This window comes from Triticum aestivum, chromosome 7D (genome assembly GCF_018294505.1).
Source record: "Triticum aestivum cultivar Chinese Spring chromosome 7D, IWGSC CS RefSeq v2.1, whole genome shotgun sequence".
NCBI classification, from domain to species: Eukaryota; Viridiplantae; Streptophyta; class Magnoliopsida; order Poales; family Poaceae; genus Triticum; species Triticum aestivum.
The window spans coordinates 66,450,902-66,470,719 of NC_057814.1; the positions used below are offsets into that span (position 1 = coordinate 66,450,902).

Sequence of the window (19,818 nt, forward strand, 5' to 3'; positions counted from 1 at the left end):
CGTCAAAACCAAATGTGCAGTCTGTGTGCGAGAAGACCGGTCAGACCGCTCCGCCGATGCCAGTGATTGCTCCTGGGACCACGGTGAGTTTAATTTGAATGGACATTACTTGCTAGTCTTAACATTTGAGTGTCATAATGCTAACGAGACATTGGAAATGATCTTTGGTGCAGCTTAACTCCAGAAACGCATCGCATGATCCTTCTCCAGCTACCGGCACTAGCCAGCCCGCTCCTACACCTCCCTGATCACGGTAAGTTTCTCTAGTGTTTTGCTTAACAAATGCATAAAGACCTAGACTTAGCTTTATTTCCTCCAATATGCTTACCATAATGACCTAGAGTTAGCTTCTTTTCCTCCAAAATGACTTAATAAGCTTACTGACCTCATAAACCATCCATTTTACCTAAGTTAGCTCTAAAACGATATGTACTTAGCTTACTTATGTCAAAAATTGCATAATTAGCTCATAAACGACCCATTTCACCTAGGTTAACTCATAAACGACCCATTTCACCTAGGTTAGCTCATAAACGACCCATTTCACCTAGGTTAGCTCATAAACGACCCATTTCACCTAGGTTAGCTCATAAACGACCCATTTCACCTAAGTTAGCTCAAAAAGATCCATTTCAACTAAATTAGCTCATAAATGATCCATTTCACCTAAGTTAGCTCAAAAACGATCCATTTCAACTAAATTAGCTCAAAAATGATCCATTTCAACAAAGTTAGCTCAAAAACGATCCATTTCAACTAAGTTAGCTCAAAAACGATCCATTTGACCTAAGTGAGCTAAAAAACGATCCATTTCACCTTAGTTACCTCAAAAACGATCCATTTCAACTAAGTTAGCTCAAAAACGATCCATTTCAACTAGGTTAGCTCCAAAATGACCCATTTCACCTTACTTAGCTCAAAAACGATGCCCTTCACCTTAGTTAGCTCATAAACGACCCATTTCAACTAAGTTAGCTCATAAATGATCCATTTCAACTAAGTTAGCTCATAAACAACCCATTTCAACTTAGTTAGCTCATATATGATCCATTTCACCTAAGTTAGCTCATAAATGACATATACTTCTTGTTCTAGTCTTCTTCTTGTTCTAGTCACCTATTTCTAACTTTCTTATTTACCATTTTGCAGATTTCATTCACTTGATGGAAGCTAGCTAGCTATGATGGAGTGCTTGCTTTTCCTTTGATGAAACTTTGCATTGTATCTAGCTTGCTATCTTCATGACACTTTGCATTGTAATATATATATGGATGGAACAATGTGTATGGATGGAACTTCCTTATGTATGAACAATGTGTATGGATGAAACTGATGTGATATGTGATATGAAACTTATGTGCTAGATATGTGTTGGATATGTGCTGGATATGAAACTTATATATGTGATATGTGCTGCAAATTGTGGGATTTAATAAAAAACAGAAAAAACAGACAATATGCAGCCTCTTTGCCGTCTGCCACCGACGGCAAAGAGCCTTTGCCGTCTGCGGCGGACGGCAAAGAAGCCACGTGGCAGCCAACTGTGCTTCCTGGGAGCTGACCCATTTGGTCAGTTTGCCTACAATGGCAGACGGCAAAGACTTTGCCGTCCGTGGCAGACGGCAAAGAACCTGCACTTTGCCATCAGTGGCAGACGGCAAAGAACCTGCCATCTAGTGACGTGTAGATGACATCATAAGGCGGACGGCAAAGACCAAAGGCTCTTTGCCGTCTGCGGCGGACGGCAAAGGTCTGCCGTTAGCCACTTAACGGACTGACATCGCAAATATTGCCGTCCGCCCTCTTTGCCGTCCGCCGCAGACGGCAAAGAGCCTTTGCCGTCCGCCGCCAGGAAGCAGACGGCAAAGCAGCTGTTTACCGTAGCCTTCTTTGCCGGAGCCTTTTGCCGTCCGCGGCTGACGGCAAAGGTCTTTGCCGTCCGCCTTTCGAGCCTTTGCCGTCCGCCATGGCAGACGGCAAAGTAGCTGTTTCCTGTAGTGTAAGCATCGCTACGGATGAGAAAATCTCATCGTAGTCAACTCCTTGAACTTGTGAAAATACTCTTTGCCACAAGTCGAGCTTCATAGACGGTAACATTACCGTCCACGTCCGTCTTCTTCTTAAAAATCCATTTATCTCAATGGCTTGCCGATCATCGGGCAAGTTCACCAAAGTCCATGCTTTGTTCTGATGCATGGATCCTATCTCGGATTTCATGGCTTCTAACCATTTGTCGGAATATGGGCCCACCATCGCTTCTCCATAGCTCGTAGGTTCAGTATTGTCTAACAACATGATATCTAAGACAGGATTACCGTACCACTCAGGAGTAGTACATATCCTTGTCGACCTACGAGGTTTGGTAGTGACTTGATCCGAAATTTCATGATCACTATCATAAGCTTCCACTTCAATTGGTGTAGGTGCCACAGGAACAACTTCCTGTGCCCTGCTACACACTAGTTGAAGTCATGGTTCAATAACCTCATCAAGTCTCCACCATCCTCCCACTCAATTCTTTCGAGAGAAACTTTTCCTCGAGAAAGGACTCGTTTCTAGAAGCAATTACTTTTGCTTCCAGATCTGAAATAGGAGGTATACCCAACTGTTTTGGGTTTTCTTTGAAGATGCATTTATCCGCTTTGGGTTCGAGCTTATCAGCCTGAAACTTTTTCACATAAGCATCGCAGCCCCAAACTTTTAAGAAACGACAACTTAGGTTTCTCTAAACGGTGTCGTCTCAACGGAATTGCGTGGTGCCCCTTTTAAAGTGAATGCGGTTATCTCTAATGCCTAACCCATAAACGATAGTGGTAATTCGACAAGAGACATCATGGTATGCACCATATCCAATAGGGTGCAGTTATGATGTTCGGACACACCATCACACTGTGGTGTTCCAGGCGGTATTAATTGTGAAACACTTTCCACAATGTCTTAATTGTGTGCCAAACTCATAACTCAGATACTCATCTCTATGATCATATCACAGACATTTTATCCTCTTGTCACGACGATCTTCAACTTCACTCTGAAATTACTTGAACCTTTCAATAATTCAGACTTGTGTTTCATCAAGTAAATATTCACAGCATCTACTCAAATCATCTGTGAAGTAAGAACATATCGATATCCACTGCATGCCTCAGCACTCATTGGACTGCATACATCAAAATGTATTACTTCCAACAAGCTGCTCTCTTGTTCCATCTTACTGAAAACGAGGCCTTTCAGTCATCTTGCCCATGTGGTATGATTTGCATGTCTCAAGTGATTCAAAATCAAGTGAGTCCAAACGATCCATCTGCATGGAGTTTCTTCATGCATATATACCAATAGACATGGTTCGCATGTCTCAATCTTTTCAAAAACGAGTGAGTCCAAAGATCCATCTACATGGAGCTTCTTCATGTGTTCTATACCAATATGACTCAAATGGCAGTGCCACAAGTATGTGGTACTATCATTACTATTTTATATCTTTTGGCACGAACATGTGTATCACTGCGATCGAGATTCATTTTAGGTGCAAGACCATTGAAGGTATTATTCAAATAAACAGAGTAACCATTATTCTCCTTAAATGAATAACCGTATTGCGATAAACATAATCCAATCATGTTTATGCTCAACGCAAACACCAAATAACAATTATTTAGGTTCAACACATATCTCGATGGTAGAGGGAGCATGTGATGCTTGATCACATCAACCTTGGAAACACTTCCAACACATATCGTCATCTCACCTTTAGCTAGTCTCCGTTTATTCCGCAGCTTTTATTTCGAGTTACTAACACTTAGCAACCGAACCGGTATCTAATACCCTGGTGCTGCTAGGAGTACTAGTAAAGTACACATTCATATAATGTATATCCAATATACTTCTGTCGACCTTGCCTGCCTTCTCATCTACCAAGTATCTAGGGTAGTACAGCTTCAGTGACCGTTCCCCTCATTACAGAAGCACTTAGTCTCGGGTTTGGGTTTAACCTTGGGATTCTTCACTAGAGCAGCAAATGATTTGCTGTTTCATGAAGTATCCCTTTTGCCCTTGCCCTTCTTGAAACTAGTGGTTTTACTAACCATCAACAATTGATGCTCCTATTTGATTTCTACTTTCGCGGTGTCAAACATCGCGAATAGCTCAAGGATCATCATATCTATCCCTGATATGTTATAGTTCATCACGAAGCTCTAATAGCTTGGTGGCAGTGACTATGGAGAACCATCACTATCTTATCTGGAAGATTAACTCCCACTCGATTCAAGCGATTGTGGCACTCAGACAATCTGAGCACATGCTCAACGATTGAGCTTTTCTCCCTTAGTTTGCAGGCTTAAGAAACTTGTTTGAGGTCTCATACCTCTTGACGTGGGCACTAGTCTGAAATCCCAATTTCAGTCTTCGGAACATCTCATATGTTCTGCGACGTTTCAAAACGTCTTTGGTGCCACAATTCTAAACCGTTAGCATTACGCACTGAACTATCACGTAGTCATCAAAACGTGTATGTCAGATGTTTCGCAACATCTACAGACGACGCTGAGGTTCAGCACACCGAGCGGTGCATTAAGGACATAAGCCTTCTGTGCAGCAATGAGGACAATCCTCAGTTTACGGACCCAGTCCGCATAATTGCTACTACCAACTTTCAACTAAATTTTCTCTAGGAACATATCTTAAACAGTAGAACTAAATCGTAAGCTATGACATAATTTGCAAAGACCTTTTGACTATGTTCATGATAATTAAGTTCATCCGATTAATGAACTCCCACTCAGATAGACATCCATCTAGTCATCTAAGTGATACATGATCCGAGTCAAACTAGGCCGTGTCCGATCATCACGTGAGACGGACTAGTCATCATCGGTGAACATCTCCATGTTGATCGTATCTGCTATACGACTCATGTTCGACCTTTCGGTCTCTTGTGTTCCGAGGCCATGTCTGTACATGCTAGGCTCGTCAAGTCAACCTAAGTGTTTCGCATGTGTTCCGAGGCCATGTCTGTACATGCTAGGCTCGTCAACACCCGTTGTATTCGAACGTTAGAATCTATCACACCCGATCATCACGTGGTGCTTCGAAACAACGAACCTTCGCAACGGTGCACAGTTAGGGGGAACACGTCTCTTGAAATTTTAGTGAGGGATCATCTTATTTATGCTACCATCGTTCTAAGCAAATAAGATGTAAACATGACAAACATCACATGCAAATCATAAAGTGACGTGATATGGCCAATATCATCTTGCGCCTTTTGATCTCCATCTTCGAGGCGCGGCATGATCACCTTCGTCACCGGCATGACACCATGATCTCCATCATCATGATCTCCATCATCGTGTCTTCATGAAGTTGTCTCGCCAACTATTACTTCTACTACTATGGCTAACGGTTAGCAATAAAGTAAAGTAATTACATGGCGTTTTCATTGACACGCAGGTCATACAATAAATTAAGACAACTCCTATGGCTCCTGCCGGTTGTCATACTCATCGACATGCAAGTCGTGATTCCTATTACAAGAACATGATCAATCTCATACATCACATATATCATTCATCACATCCTTTTGACCATATCACATCACATAGCATACCCTGCAAAAACAAGTTAGACGTCCTCTAATTGTTGTTGCATGTTTTATGTGGCTGCTATGGGTTTCTAGCAAGAACGTTTCTTACCTACGCAAAAGCCACAACCTGATATGCCAATTTCTATTTACCCTTCATAAGGACCCTTTTCATCGAATCCTATCCGACTAAAGTGGGAGAGACAGACACCCACTAGCCACCTTATGCAACTAGTGCATGTCAGTCGGTGGAACCTGTCTCACGTAAGTGTACGTGTAAGGTCGGTCCGGGCCGCTTCATGCCACGATGCCGCCGAATCAAGATAAGACTAGTAACGGCAAGTAATTTGACAAAATCGACGCCCACAACTACTTTGTGTTCTACTCGTGCATAGAAACTACGCATAGACCTAGCTCATGATGCCACTGTTGGGGAACGTAGCAGAAATTCAAAATTTTCTACGCATCACCAAGATCAATCTATGGAGTAATCTAGCAACGAGGGGAAGGGGAGTGCATCTACATACCCTTGTAGATCGCGATGCGGAAGCGTTGCAAGAACGCGGATGAAGGAGTCGTACTCGTAGCGATTCAGATCGCGGTTGATTCCGATCTAAGAGCCGAACCACGGCGGCTCCGCGTTCAACACACGTGCAGCCCGGTGACATCTCCCACGCCTTGATCCAGCAAGGAGAGAGGGAGAGGTTGGGGAAGACTCCGTCCAGCAGCAGCACGACGGCGTGGTGGTGATGGAGGAGCGTGGCAATCCTGCAGGGCTTCGCCAAGCACCGCGGGAGAGGAGGAGGGAGAGGGGTAGGGCTGCGCCAAGAGAGAGATGTTCTCATGTCTATGGCAGCCCCAAAACCCCCACTATATATAGGGGAGGGGGAGGGGCTGCACCCCCATCTAGGGTCCCCCCCCAAGGGGTGCGGCCAGCCCTAGATCCATCTAGGGGGGCGGCCAAGGGGGGGAGAGAGGGGGGCGCACCACTAGGTGGGCCTTAGGCCCATCTGAGCCTAGGGTTTCCCCCTTCCCCCCCTTCCTGCGCCCTGGGCCCCTTGTGGGAGGCGCACCAGCCCACCTAGGGGCTGTTCCCTTCCCACACTTGGCCCACGCAGCCCTCTGGGGCCGGTGGTCCCACCTGGTGGACCCCCGGGACCCTCCCGGTGGTCCCGGTACGTTACCGATAGCACCCAAAACTTTTCCGGTGACCAAAACAGGACTTCCCATATATAAATCTTTACCTCCGGACCATTCCGGAACTCCTCGTGACGTCCGGGATCTCATCCGGGACTCCGAACAACATTCGGTAACCACGTATATCTATTCCCTATAACCCTAGCGTCATCGAACCTTAAGTGTGTAGACCCTACGGGTTCGGGAACCATGCAGACATGACCGAGACGTTCTCCGGCCAATAACCAACAACGCGATCTGGATACCCATGTTGGCTCCCACATGTTCCACGATGATCTCATCGGATGAACCACGATGTCGGGGATTCAATCAATCCCGTATACAATTCCCTTTGTCAACCGGTATGTTACTTGCCCGAGATTCGATCGTCGGTATCCCGATACCTTGTTCAATCTCGTTACCGGCAAGTCTCTTTAATCGTTCCGTAACACATCATCCCGTGATCAACTCCTTGGTCACATTGTGCACATTATGATGATGTCCTACCGAGTGGGCCCAGAGATACCTCTCCGTTTACACGGAGTGACAAATCCCAGTCTCGATTCGTGCCAACCCAACAGACACTTTCGGAGATACCTGTAGTGAACCTTTATAGCCACCCAGTTACGTTGTGACGTTTGGTACACCCAAAGCATTCCTACGGTATCCGGGAGTTGCACAATCTCATGGTCTAAGGAAATGATACTTGACATTAGAAAAGCTCTTAGCAAACGAACTACATGATCTTGTGCTAGGCTTAGGATTGGGTCTTGTCCATCACATCATTCTCCTAATGATGTGATCCCGTTATCAACGACATCCAATGTACATGGTCAGGAAACCGTAACCATCTATTGATCAACGAGCTAGTAAACTAGAGGCTTACTAGGGACATGGTGTTGTCTATGTATCCACACATGTATCTGAGTTTCCTATCAATACAATTCTAGCATGGATAATAAACGATTATCATGAACAAGGAAATATAATAATAACCAATTTATTATTGCCTCTAGGGTATATTTCCAACATATTCTTCATCCATCGCCGTTTTCCATCTAGGAACTCCAAGTGCATCATCCAACCTTGTTGGTTCACCTGAAATACACAGCATGCCATACGGTACAGTACCATCTTTTCTTATTTTCGGATTTCTAATACCTTTTTGTAGCCGGGTCATAACCCTTGAAGTGGTAGTAGGCTGTATAGGAGGATACACGATCTGACTAGTCACAGAAGATCCAGGGGATTCTTCCAACTGTGCTGATTGGGTCGATACAGAAGATCCTGTGGTCATTCGTGTGGCTGTGTCCGAGCTGAAGTTGCTGGAGACCACGGGGCTGGTCGCCGCAGAAGCTCCCGATGGCTGCATGCGGGCTGGTGCGCCTGCTGTGGGCTGCATGCAGGTGAATCGCGGGACGCCACCGCGTGATGACGCGACACTCGTGGGCTGGCTTGCCGAGCCAGGATCCCCCTGGCTGCTGCCAGGCGCGTGATCCCATGCTGACGCACGCCCTCGATCCAAGCAGGGCGGGCGTGCAGGAGTGCCAGGCGCCGCCGCATCTTCCTCGAGGTCCGCGCCAGCTGCTTCTTCTCCATTTGCATGAAATAATGCTTCATTTTGGGCCTGATTTTCATGATTTTGATCATTTTGTTCACCATTTTCTTCAGGTACCTGCACAGACATAAGACCAGGAGTAGAACTAGTAGAATTATTACCATATTGGTTAGTACAATCGTTGTCACCCCCGTGATCAAAATCCTGAAGATTTGATGGAAGGAGAAGGATTTCTTTGCGGAGAAGAGCACCGGCATTTGGATGAAGAGACTCAAATGGGAAAACTGACTCGTCGAAGACAACATCTCTAGACATGTAGATCCCTGCCAGTAGAAACATCAAGACATTTGACCCCTTTGTGCATGGGGCTATAGCCTAAAAAGACACATTTTTTGGAACGAAACGCAAGTTTGCGTGTATTGTATGGTCTTAAGATTTGGCCAACATGCACAACCGAAGATACGGAGAGATGTATAGTCTAGAGTGACACCAAAAAGTCATGTGATGGGATTTTCAAATTTGATGACTTTACTGGGACAAATATTGATGAGATACGTAGCGGTCAAAAAAGTTTCATCCCAGAATTTGAGAGGCATGGATGTATTAGCTAGCAGTGCTAGTCCTACTTCAACAACATGGCGATGCTTTCGTTCAGCAGAACCATTCTGTTGGTGAGCATGGGGGGCAAGAAACATGATGTGAAATTCCAATCTTTTGGAAAAAAGAATTAAGTTTCTCATACTCACCACCCCAGTCTGTTTGCATAGCAAAAATTTTGGAGTTCAGTTGACGTTCAACAAGATTTTGAAAATTGTTGAAGACTTGGAATACATCGGATCATTTCTTTAATAGATAAATCCAAGTAAATTTACTATAGTCATCAATAAAGGTTACATAGTATGAGAATCTACCAACTGAAGTAGGGGCTGCCCCCCACACATCTGAGAATATAAGTTGCAAAGGAGCAGTGGATACACTAGTAGACACAGGGTATGGTAATTGATGACTTTTAGCTTGTTGACATGAATCACAAACTGACTCAACACTAGACTCATACGAAAGTTTATTTTTACTAAGGACATAATGAACAATAGGTGAAGACGGATGACCTAAGCGACTATGCCACTTTGCTGAAGATAGCTTGGTGACACTCCATGCTTGTTTATTTGACCATGACGATGATGATGATATGAGTGGATAGAGACCTCCTTCACACTTTCCTCTAAGGATGACTCTCCTCGTTGCCAAATCCTTAATCACAAAAGAAAGGGGATAAAATATGATAAGAACATTGTTGTCAAGAGTAAAACGATGAACGGAGACAAGATTTTTTGATGCTTGAGGGCTATGTAAGACATTATTTAGATGTAAATTCTTTAAGGGGGTTTTAACAATTGAATTACCAATATGGGTAATATTCATACCAGAACTGCTTGCCGTGTGCACTTGGTCGCCTCCGTGATATTTTTCTCGCATTGTCAGCTTGTTGAGCTCCCCTGTAATGTGTTCGGTGGCGCCGAAATCTGCATACCAATTAGTGTCAATGCCATAGGAGTTTGTGACTGCGTTTGCCCTCTTCTCTTCATGTTCATCCTCATCATAACGGTGCCAACACGCCCTAGCACCTCCGGGGTGATGCTTATAGCATATCTGGCATTCTGGATAGTCTCGATCTTGTTGTTGTTGCTGCTGCTGCCGTGGGTGCTGATGGTAGCCACCGCCACTACCACGCGCAGATGAAGAAGAGGCGCGATCTCCACGACCACGTCCTCTATTTCCTCGGCCACGTTGACCCCTGCCGCGAGTCTGTCCGCGCCCGCGCCCTCTGTAGGCTGCGTTAGCAGAACTATGAAAGCCCGCGGTGGATCCATCTCCTAGCATCTCCATCCTTTGATCAAAGGAGGCAATCTGCGCAAAGATCATCAACAGATATGGTGTTTTTGATGGCGCCGATGGCTGCAACTACTGGATCATAATCATGATCAAGTCCAGCAAGGATGTAATCGACCATCTCTGGATCAGAAACTGGACGACCAGCAGCAGCTAATTCATCTCCTAGGCTCTTCATCTTGGCCATGAACAGGGTGCTCGGCATGGTGCCTTTTTTGTGTTGGCTATGGCAATTCTCAGATTCGTGATCCGAGACTGCGACTGTGAGGCGAACAAAGTCGTAAGTGCAGTCCACAAATCAAAGGTACTATCCTTACCGATGACTTGCGACAATACCTCTTTTGAGAGAGAGTTCAGCAGGTAGCTTAAGACTTGCTGATCTTTGGACAGCCATGGTCCATAGAGCGGGTTCGGCGCGATGGCAACGCTCTTATCCGACTGCTGCTGCTCCACCGTCTTCGGGGGCGCTGCATCGGTCCCGTCCAGGAGACCGGTGACCTGCGCTCCTCGCAGGGCCGAAATGACCTGGGCCTTCCAGAGGAGGAAGTTCCCCCTTGATAGCTTCTCCGTTGGCGGCTGCCCAAGGTTGAGGACGACCGGTGCAGAGGCGGAAGACATGGCGAGATCGATTTGTGTTGGACGCTAGATTCGTTTGGAAGAGGTGGCTCTGTATACCATGTAAGGATCGATGAAAGCGTTCCTACTCCTCGTAAGGAGCCGTGTGGTGTTTATTTATATGGATCAGGAAAAGCCCCCTGTTCGTGGCGTACACGGTGATGCCGATCGCTAGGATACAGCAGTACATGAAGAGAACGAGAGGGATACAGAAGGGAATAGAGATAAGGGAGCTTGAGATTACAACGTGGTTTAAACTGAAACTTCTAAGAAAGCTCACATATTAAGACTTTGAGGTGCACCCCTATGGTTTCTTAAGTTAAAAAAAACACGCATACTGACAGATGCAGTTTGACAACGCGCCTTTCGACAACAAATAAATAACAACGCAAACAACTTTATGCTTGAAATCACAATCAACCAAAGGCGCGTAGCCTTGAATTTCATTATTTCAGCCCATCAAAACTTGGCTAGATGCTAAGGATAAAAAGGAAACACAAAAAAGAAATAAGCGCCCGCTAGGCTTCTTGTGCAGCCGCACTAGGGTTGCGGCCCACGAGACTATTTGACCGGTGACCATTGACTATTCACCCTTGGCATCCAAGCATTGACCGCTGACGATGGCTGTTGACCATTGAATTTTGGGGAAAAATTATGAAGTTGGTAAAAACATGGAGTTGATTTTTTTTACAATTTTCTTAAAGTTCAATAATTTGAAAAATGTTCTTGAATCCGAATAAATCTTCATTTAAAAAATGAAGAAAAAAATATTCATGAATTTGAAAAGTGTTAACGTCTTTAAAAATTGTTCAGGAATTTGAAAAAGTTCACATATTTTAAATTGGCACAAAAAGTGAAAAAATAGCGATTTTTTAAAAGTTCAAGATATAAGAAATTTCATAATATTTTTTAAAAAGAAAAGAAACAACAAAACGAAAAAATGATGAAAGAAAGACCATAGAAAACCCAGCCCAAAACCATTGGGAGGAGAGATATTGGGCCGCACCATACTTAGATCTTGTGAGCGGGGGTGTACGCCCTGCGCGAAGATTACATCTCGCTTATGGGGAGTATAGCATGTCTCTCGCCTGAAAAATCCCCCTTCCCCATGTAGCTATTGCGCCGACCCATTTTTCATGTTCTTTTTCGTCCGCTATGTTTCGCTACCGACACTTGTGATTTTGTTCAGTCATTGTACTAGTTTTGTCTCATTTTTTGTTTTTTTTTTGTTTCTTTTATTATTTTTGTTTGGGTTTCTTTGTGTCTTCACTCGCATCTTCGTTGGCTAAGGAGGGCATGTTGCGGTGGCATCATGTCTTATGTTGCAAATGACCGGTTCCAAACCTTCGAGTGCCACACGGGCCAAGCACTCGTCGTGCAAACCTTTACGCACAACGTGATCCATTTGGTAAACCTCTGAGGACAACATGACCCATGGTGCAAACCTCATCGATTGGATTGGACCAAGCACAACACGACCCATGGTGCAAGCCTTGTTAGTCGGATCGAACGACTATCCCATGGTGGATCCAACGGCTTGCGAGCCGGTTAATCTATTCAAAAGATCAGCCGGCCGGCGCGTAGTCTTGAATTTCTTTTTGAGGGGTTGTCCGGCCTTGATTTACTGCATTTTTTGGCTGGGCTTGGACTTGTGTTTCCAGCCTGAAAATAGCCCGGCCCGGCCCACAAAGAAAAGAAAAGAAAAGAAAAGAAGAAAAATCTAACCTAGCCACCCACCCACTCGACCTCCTATTCTGCCGGCGGCGGTCGGTCGCTGCAGGCTGCATCTAGTTTGGTCCTAGCGTAGCCGCGGAGGACCTCCAGGCGGCGGGGCACCTTCGTTTCGTCGCTCTCTCCTCTGCATCATTCCATTCCTGGAGGTCCAAGTCGTCCTCTCCTTCCTCGCTCGCCGGTCAAGATCTCCACTTCGCACTCGCGGGCATCCTCGGGAGAGCAAACAAGAAGAAGAAGAAGAAGGTAATCCGCTGTTCCTAGCTACTCAGCTCGTATGCGTTTCTGCTTTTCCAAAATGGCGAATTTACATATCTGTGTCGGTGCATTTTAGGACTGGACTGCCGTGTAGGTGTAGTGAAGATCCCTTTGACCAGTAACGAACGAATCCATATCTGCTGCTTGCCGTGAGGGATGGCCGGAAGCGGCCTGTGGGTAGTTGGATTGGCTTCCCTTCTTGCACTCCCTGGGATATTCGTCTCCGTCTCCGTCGAGGCCAGCCCGGGAGATGCTGATCCGCACTACAGGTGAGGTGACACACACTCACTTCTTGACTCATCTCCTGTTGCAGTTGGTTAAAAATATTAAATCTCCTTTTCTATCTCCAAATTGTCATATCTTAGCCTTATTGGTACTGGAATCCATAATTCACTATCCTGCAGTTTGATTCCAAATATATGAACCGGAAAAACTGGACACCCTGGATCTAACATGGTTATTGTTTGACTTCGCCTTAACAATGGAATGATATAGAACCTTAAAGTATTGTGGATGCATTGTTTTTAGAATAGAAACACAGTTTGTATTCCTGGCCAACAGATGGACAATTAATCAAGTTTCAGCTACCACACTCTACTTTCTAGCGCAAGTAATTAATAAATTGGTGCAAAGGTGGATTCGGTTAAATTGGCCGACAGATGAACCTTTAGATTAGATTAGATGCACAAAGATTAAGTGGTGATACATGATTGGTATTCTTGCCATGGCAAATTAGTCCGTCATACTTATTAGATGGACAGAGAGACTGCAGGTCAGACAATTTACTACTCCCTCCGTCCGGAAATACTTGTCGGAGAAATGGATAAATATGGATGTATCTAGAACTAAAATACATCTAGATACATCCATTCCTCCGACAAGTATTTCCGGACGGAGGGAGTATTAGATTCAGAGGAGCACTAGCTAGAGGTTAGATGCAACTTTGGTTACTATACTACCGCACCTACTTAAGAGCAATTTAAAAGTGTATAAACATATCATACATATGTTGGTAGTGGTTGTTACTATATGTTTCATCCTTTCGCGTTTCTTCATTGTGAAATACAGTATGTTTTTGTTCTCGTGCTGACTTGACTGAAATTATTTTTGTTAAGAATTGCTATAATGGTTGTTGGTTGTTACACTATAATTGATCCTTTCTTGTTACTTCATTGTGACTTGTGACATATGTTTTTGTTTCTTGCCGACTTGACTGAAATATTGGGTTAGCACTTCCCTCCTACTCCAAAAGAAGGCACACACTCTTTTTGGAAGTCAAGTTTGACCATGATGATTGAACTAATAAAATGTGGGTTATATGTCACAAAAATTGAACCATTGAATTTGTATCCGAAAAAAGACATAGTATGTCTTTTTACACGATTGTTTGATTATGAAAATTATAACAAACTAATTTTTGCAGCAGTTGCTGTGCATATACTGGCCACCTTTAGCTAACTATTGTGACATCGTTGCCTCAGTTATTGTTGGAATTTTTTCTTTTTATTGGTCTTGATTTGTGTGACATATCGTAGAACCATTTGTTAGGAGTTATGCATTGTGTTAGGGGCTGTACTTCATTATGATGTCACATTGTTTAGAAGTTTCTGGTAACTTGCGTCGTGATTGACCTGCAGAACTTGTGTGGGGGAGTGTCAGAATACGGGGATTATTGGAGGCAACATCATCAGTCACTGTCAGTCCCGAGAGAACGACAGCATATCTGCTGGAAGTTCTTGGTACACACAGGAGGCTCTTCGCGTGCAGTGGAAGCAACTAAACTGTATGACAGACTGCCGCTACTACTGCATGATGCGAAGAGAAGAGGAACGGCGATTAGGTGGGCTGAGCCCTATTCAATATCACGGAAAATGGCCCTTCAAACGTGTTTCTGTCTTCCAGGCATGTAACATTTGGCTTGTATGTTGATGAGTAGTGAGACTAGTATTTCACCATGATGACTACTACTAATAACTTGTTTGGCATTTATTATCAGGAACCCCTTTCAGCTGCACTGTCTGCTCTCAACCTATTGATGCACTTCACTGGCTGGCTTTCGTTCTTCCTGCTAGTGAAATACAGATTACCTCTTAGACCTCAGACGAAGAAGACGTACTACGAATACACTGGCTTATGGCATATCTATGCAATATTATCAATGAATGCATGGATCTGGAGCTCTGTATTCCATACCAGGTGCACATTTGCTCAATCAAAGCTTGGGCATGCTGCTGTCACGATAATATATTTAATATCTTGATCAGCATCATTCATTCTTCATTTTGTAGGGATATTGACTTGACTGAGAAATTGGATTACTCTTCAGCTGTGGCCGTACTTGGCTACTCTTTAATCCTTACACTGCTAAGAATTTTTAATGTCAAGGAGGGGGCTACCAGGGTGATGTTTGCTGCACCTATTCTAGCATTCGTCACAACACACATCTTGTATCTAAACTTCTACGAGCTTGACTACGGTGAAGTTCCTTTTGCATCTCCTAGAGTATTTTTACCTTGCATACAGTTGCACAAACAGATTAATTCATGAGCATCTTCTGTGTTTATATGCCTGCCTTTTCTTCAGGATGGAACATGAAAGTTTGTGTGGCGATGGGAGTGGTTCAAATTGTCGCATGGGCAATCTGGGCTGGTGTGACCCATCATCCGTCACGGTTGAAGCTTTGGGTCGTTGTGTTTGGAGGAGCTCTAGCTATGCTTCTTGAGGTGTTTGACTTTCCTCCATACAAGGGGTATGCCGATGCGCACTCGCTGTGGCACGCGAGCACCGTTCCCCTCACCTATCTTTGGTGGAGCTTCATTAAAGATGATGCACAGTTCCGCACCTCCACACTCACACTGGTTAAGAAGGCCAGGTGAATTAAAGGTCATTATGTTGTTCGGTTCTCTCAAGGCAACACAAGCAAAACCTCGGTATGCTCAGTATTCCCTGGGTTCGATCAGGACGACAAATCATTCGTCTTTGGGTGTCACGGTTTTGGTCTGCAAACTCAGCTTCTCGTTTCTGCGGCTCTAGCCCTCCAGACTTTTGTTTTGATCGATATGAGGAATAGTTGTGTAGAAGAAAAAATGACATTATCTTTTTCCGTGCCTGTTGAGACAGTTGAGCCTGTGAGTTTCAATAGAAGCTTATATGAAGCTAAGCATTGCAGAATGAGCCGTCAGAGATGATGAGATATTTGTAGGGAATGTGTGCTGATTTCTTCATAGGACTGCTTGTTTCTATGACACTTTTATATCTCAGAAACTGGCAAAAAGGTAGTATTTGAGTCTCCCAGTTCATGACAGTTGGTTCATCGTATTTGGGAGCCACACACCATTTTTATTAAGGGAACAAAATGGCTACACATTAGCTCCAATTATTCAAACTTCCACGGACTCATATACTACTGTCTTCTATGATTCTGATTTCCACGTCATTCACAAAATTGCAATTTCCTTTCCTGTGTGAACCACAACAGCACATAATTGTTTTCCTTTTATAACCACGATAACTAGCATTAGCGAATGAACTGAAAACAGTGACAAGAGCTGAGTTCCCCAACTCATCACAATGTTGCACCGCCAAAACATAGTATCATCATCGCATTTGCTGTTTAAAACAGTGATGGCGGTGGTCGGGGTCGTGGGCGGTGTTAGGCGGTTAGGCAGGCGGTGGAGATAATCTCAAGTAAACTTGCAACAAATCTAAAGAAGAGAGAAATCTTGAGGTGCTAGCACCATGCCCATTGCATGGTGTTAAGGATGAAGCTTTTCTCATGCTTTGAGAGAGGTTTGGCCGCTGGAATTCTGGCCATGAATGGCTAGTACACATCAAGCTGGTAATGGGACACGAGCATCTGAAGCTGTTTCAACTTGCCAGACCATGTTCACATGCAAATTGTTCGAATAAACCACCCTCCCGATACAAAGGACCGATGGAGCAATGCAATGCCCGGGCACAGGATTTCGCTCATAAACCTTTGACAAGCAACACAACTCTTGTGCATAGAGAAACGGAAGACACATCGAACTGCAACTTACACTCAAAATCTGATTGTACATACCTAGAGCATTTGGAAATTTCTCTTCTTTCCAGAGTTTGCACAGTTTGTGCGCACTGGTGATGCACCGACCCTAGGGAAGAACCACCGCGCAGCTTTGTACTTTCCCGGCGAACCACCGACGGGGCCTTGAAACAGCACCTTCTGCTCCTCCATGGAGTACACACCCCAAGTGTCCTGGATGTAGGTTTCGTCGAATTCGCTCACAAAGTAGATGCAGTTGCCCCTGCACCCCGGCGTCTCCGATGCACGCACTGAGAACGACGACTGCTGGCTCACGAACAGCGCCCGGTCATCGGCGAGCCTCTTCACTTTCACCCATCGTGACCGCTCAAGATCAAGCTTGTACACCTCGAAGCCTCTGATAGTCTTGGGGCAAAGCGGTTCATCTGGTGTGAGCACCGGACCCACAAACATGACCTTCCCTTCTGACTCGAGCAGGTGAGAGTTCCGGAGGTAGCGGTACCGGCAGATCGGGGAGTACTGCTCGAGAATGCTCGGCGCACGGAGCCTCGTCAGGCGCCACGGCGGCGGCGCACGCGTGTCCACGGTGTGGGTGAAGCCGAAGAACTCCATGGCGTAGAAGATGCCGCCGCTGTAGGCCACCAGGTCGATGGCATCGCTCCTTGTGAACTCTTCCGGCAGGAGCAGATTCTGCTCGGACCACTCCTCCTCGCGCCACCGGAGAGTGACGGTCCGCTCGAAATACTGGCTAACGAAGAACGCATCGGCGCCGGCCACGGCCCTGACCGTCGGTTGAATGAGAAGCCTGTGCCGGGGCGGGTACATCTCGATGCTCTGGAACGCGCCGGTGACGGGGTTGACGAGGACGACGCGGTTGTCTTCCGCGAAGGAGAGGCCGCCGCAGGGCAAGGCGCCAGATAACTTTATGTTGTCATCTTTCGCGTGGCTGACCATGGCCGGCAGCCGGGCGGGGATCACCGGCGCCGGCGAGCCCTCGTCGTCGACCGGCACGGAGAAGATGGCGCCACGGCGGCGCTCTAAGTCGGGCAGGAACAGGAGATCGAGGAAGTACTCGTCCTCGCGAGGACCTCGAGCGCGAACAGGTGCGGGGTGGGTGTCGCCAGCCGCTCGGAGATGGTCGTCGCCCAGGACTTGCAGACGGCGGCGAAGGACGCCGACTCGAGCGGGCTGATGCGGCGGAGGATGCTCTCCGTGAGGTGGAAAGGGAGGCCGCCGATGGTGCCGCTCGCGGCATCTCCGCCGTCGGCGGGTTCGTGCTGGAGAAGCGTCTTGCTTGATGGGGCGGCCGTGGGTTTGATCGGCTCCATGTGGGAGAGAGATGAGAGGAATGTGTATGTGTGCGGCGGGGGGGAGGGGGGGGGGGGGGGGGTGCGTTGGCGCCGGCAGGTGGTGAAGGAGACGCCGGGCCTGGCGGCGGCGTCGGCCGGAGCGAGAGAAGAGGGGACAGCGAAGAAAGGTTGGGAGCCAGGGTTTGGAGCGCTGGGCCGGTTCGGACTTCGTAGATGGCTCTACAAAGAAGGCCCGTCTAAGGCCTAGATCTTTTCGAGGGATGAGCCCACTGTAGAGCGCCGGCCTCCGAGAATCGGTACTACCCCTAAAAAAAAAAGAGAAACCGGTACTGTTCATCATCTTTTTTTTTGTCTTTCAAAAAACCTAATTACTCCCTCCGTCCGGAAATACTTGTCGCATAAATAGATAAAAATGGATGTATCTAAGAACTAAAATACGTCTAGATACATCTATTTTGCTGACAAGTATTTTCGAACGGAGGGAGTACTTGATACATGCCACATCATATTGTGAGACTCACTAATGCATCCCCGTTTATTCATTTTGATAACAAGTATTTTCGGACGGATGGATACTATCTATACATTACGCTCCCTTTTATTTTATTTCTTCCGAAAGGGTAATATCAATGTCACTGATTTATTTTTTTCTTAGAAAACCATTTTTAACTTTTGTCATAGTTTTTCATTTTTCATTTTCCCTTTGATTATTGTTATATCAATGCCACTATTTAATTCCTTCTTAAAAAATTGTTTGTGATTTTTTTCCTATTATATGCTTACTCTTCCATATTAAAAAAACACAAATTTTTATGTAAATTATTTGTAATTTTTGTCATTATTTGTTTTAAATATATTCATTCTCGTTCTTTATTTAGGTTAAACCAATGGCACTAATTGTGTGCAATTTATTCTTTCTTCGTAAGTTTCTTTTTATTTTTTATTTTACTTTTAGTTTTAATTTTAGTACCGTATATCAGTATAGGACTATAGGTGGAATAAAAATGCTAGAGAAAGTATATTCTTCTATTCTGTTACACATAGTTGCATATTAATTTCTGTTTTAATTTGGATTTGCTTAATTTAGGATTAATCCACTCCCATGATCCATATTTGCATACAAAGAAATTTGTTATTCTTATGTTTTTCCTTTGTTCAAATTTTCTATCAGGTAAATGTTGTTTTTTTTGTAAGATGACAAAGGTGAATATTCATTTCTGAACCCATGCTTCTCTGCTCCAGGTGAATAGTAAAATAAAAAATACCCGAAAATTGAAATAAATCTGATTTTTCTGTCAACCAATACACTCAAATGCGTGATATCCGAGCAATATTTCATCGTGTTCAGACATCTGAGGAGCTTGTGGCAAAAACAAACAAAATCGGTCTGAACTGTAAAGTTTCACACATACCCTAATTTTGTTTTTTGCTAAGAGCTACTCAGATGTCCAAACACCACCAAATTTGTTATATCAGGTTAGCCGGTTGTAGCCTGCTTCAACCCAATTGGTGTTTTGGTCGTCTTGTGATCAAATGCATATGTTGGGCCGTGTGAGGGAAATCAACTAAGTATATGGTTGTTTTGTGTCGGTTTGATCAAAATTTAAGGGCGGATGAAAAATCAACTAACCCAAATTTTAAATTTAGGCAACCGTCATAGCGGGTCTTAACTTAA

The 19,818-nt window shown here is 44.9% G+C and overlaps 1 protein-coding gene across 1 annotated transcript; it reads left to right on the forward strand.

Moving 5' to 3' along the window:
* The first annotated feature begins 12,541 nt into the window (after positions 1-12,541).
* On the forward strand, positions 12,542-16,108 carry LOC123166219 (post-GPI attachment to proteins factor 3). The gene is made up of 6 exons (XM_044583980.1): positions 12,542-12,797; positions 12,886-13,078; positions 14,447-14,711; positions 14,806-15,005; positions 15,098-15,285; positions 15,393-16,108. The coding sequence occupies exons 2-6, from the start codon at positions 12,966-12,968 to the stop codon at positions 15,683-15,685; spliced, it is 1,059 nt and encodes a 352-aa protein (XP_044439915.1). The 5' UTR covers positions 12,542-12,797; positions 12,886-12,965; the 3' UTR covers positions 15,686-16,108.
* The last annotated feature ends 3,710 nt before the right edge of the window (positions 16,109-19,818 follow it).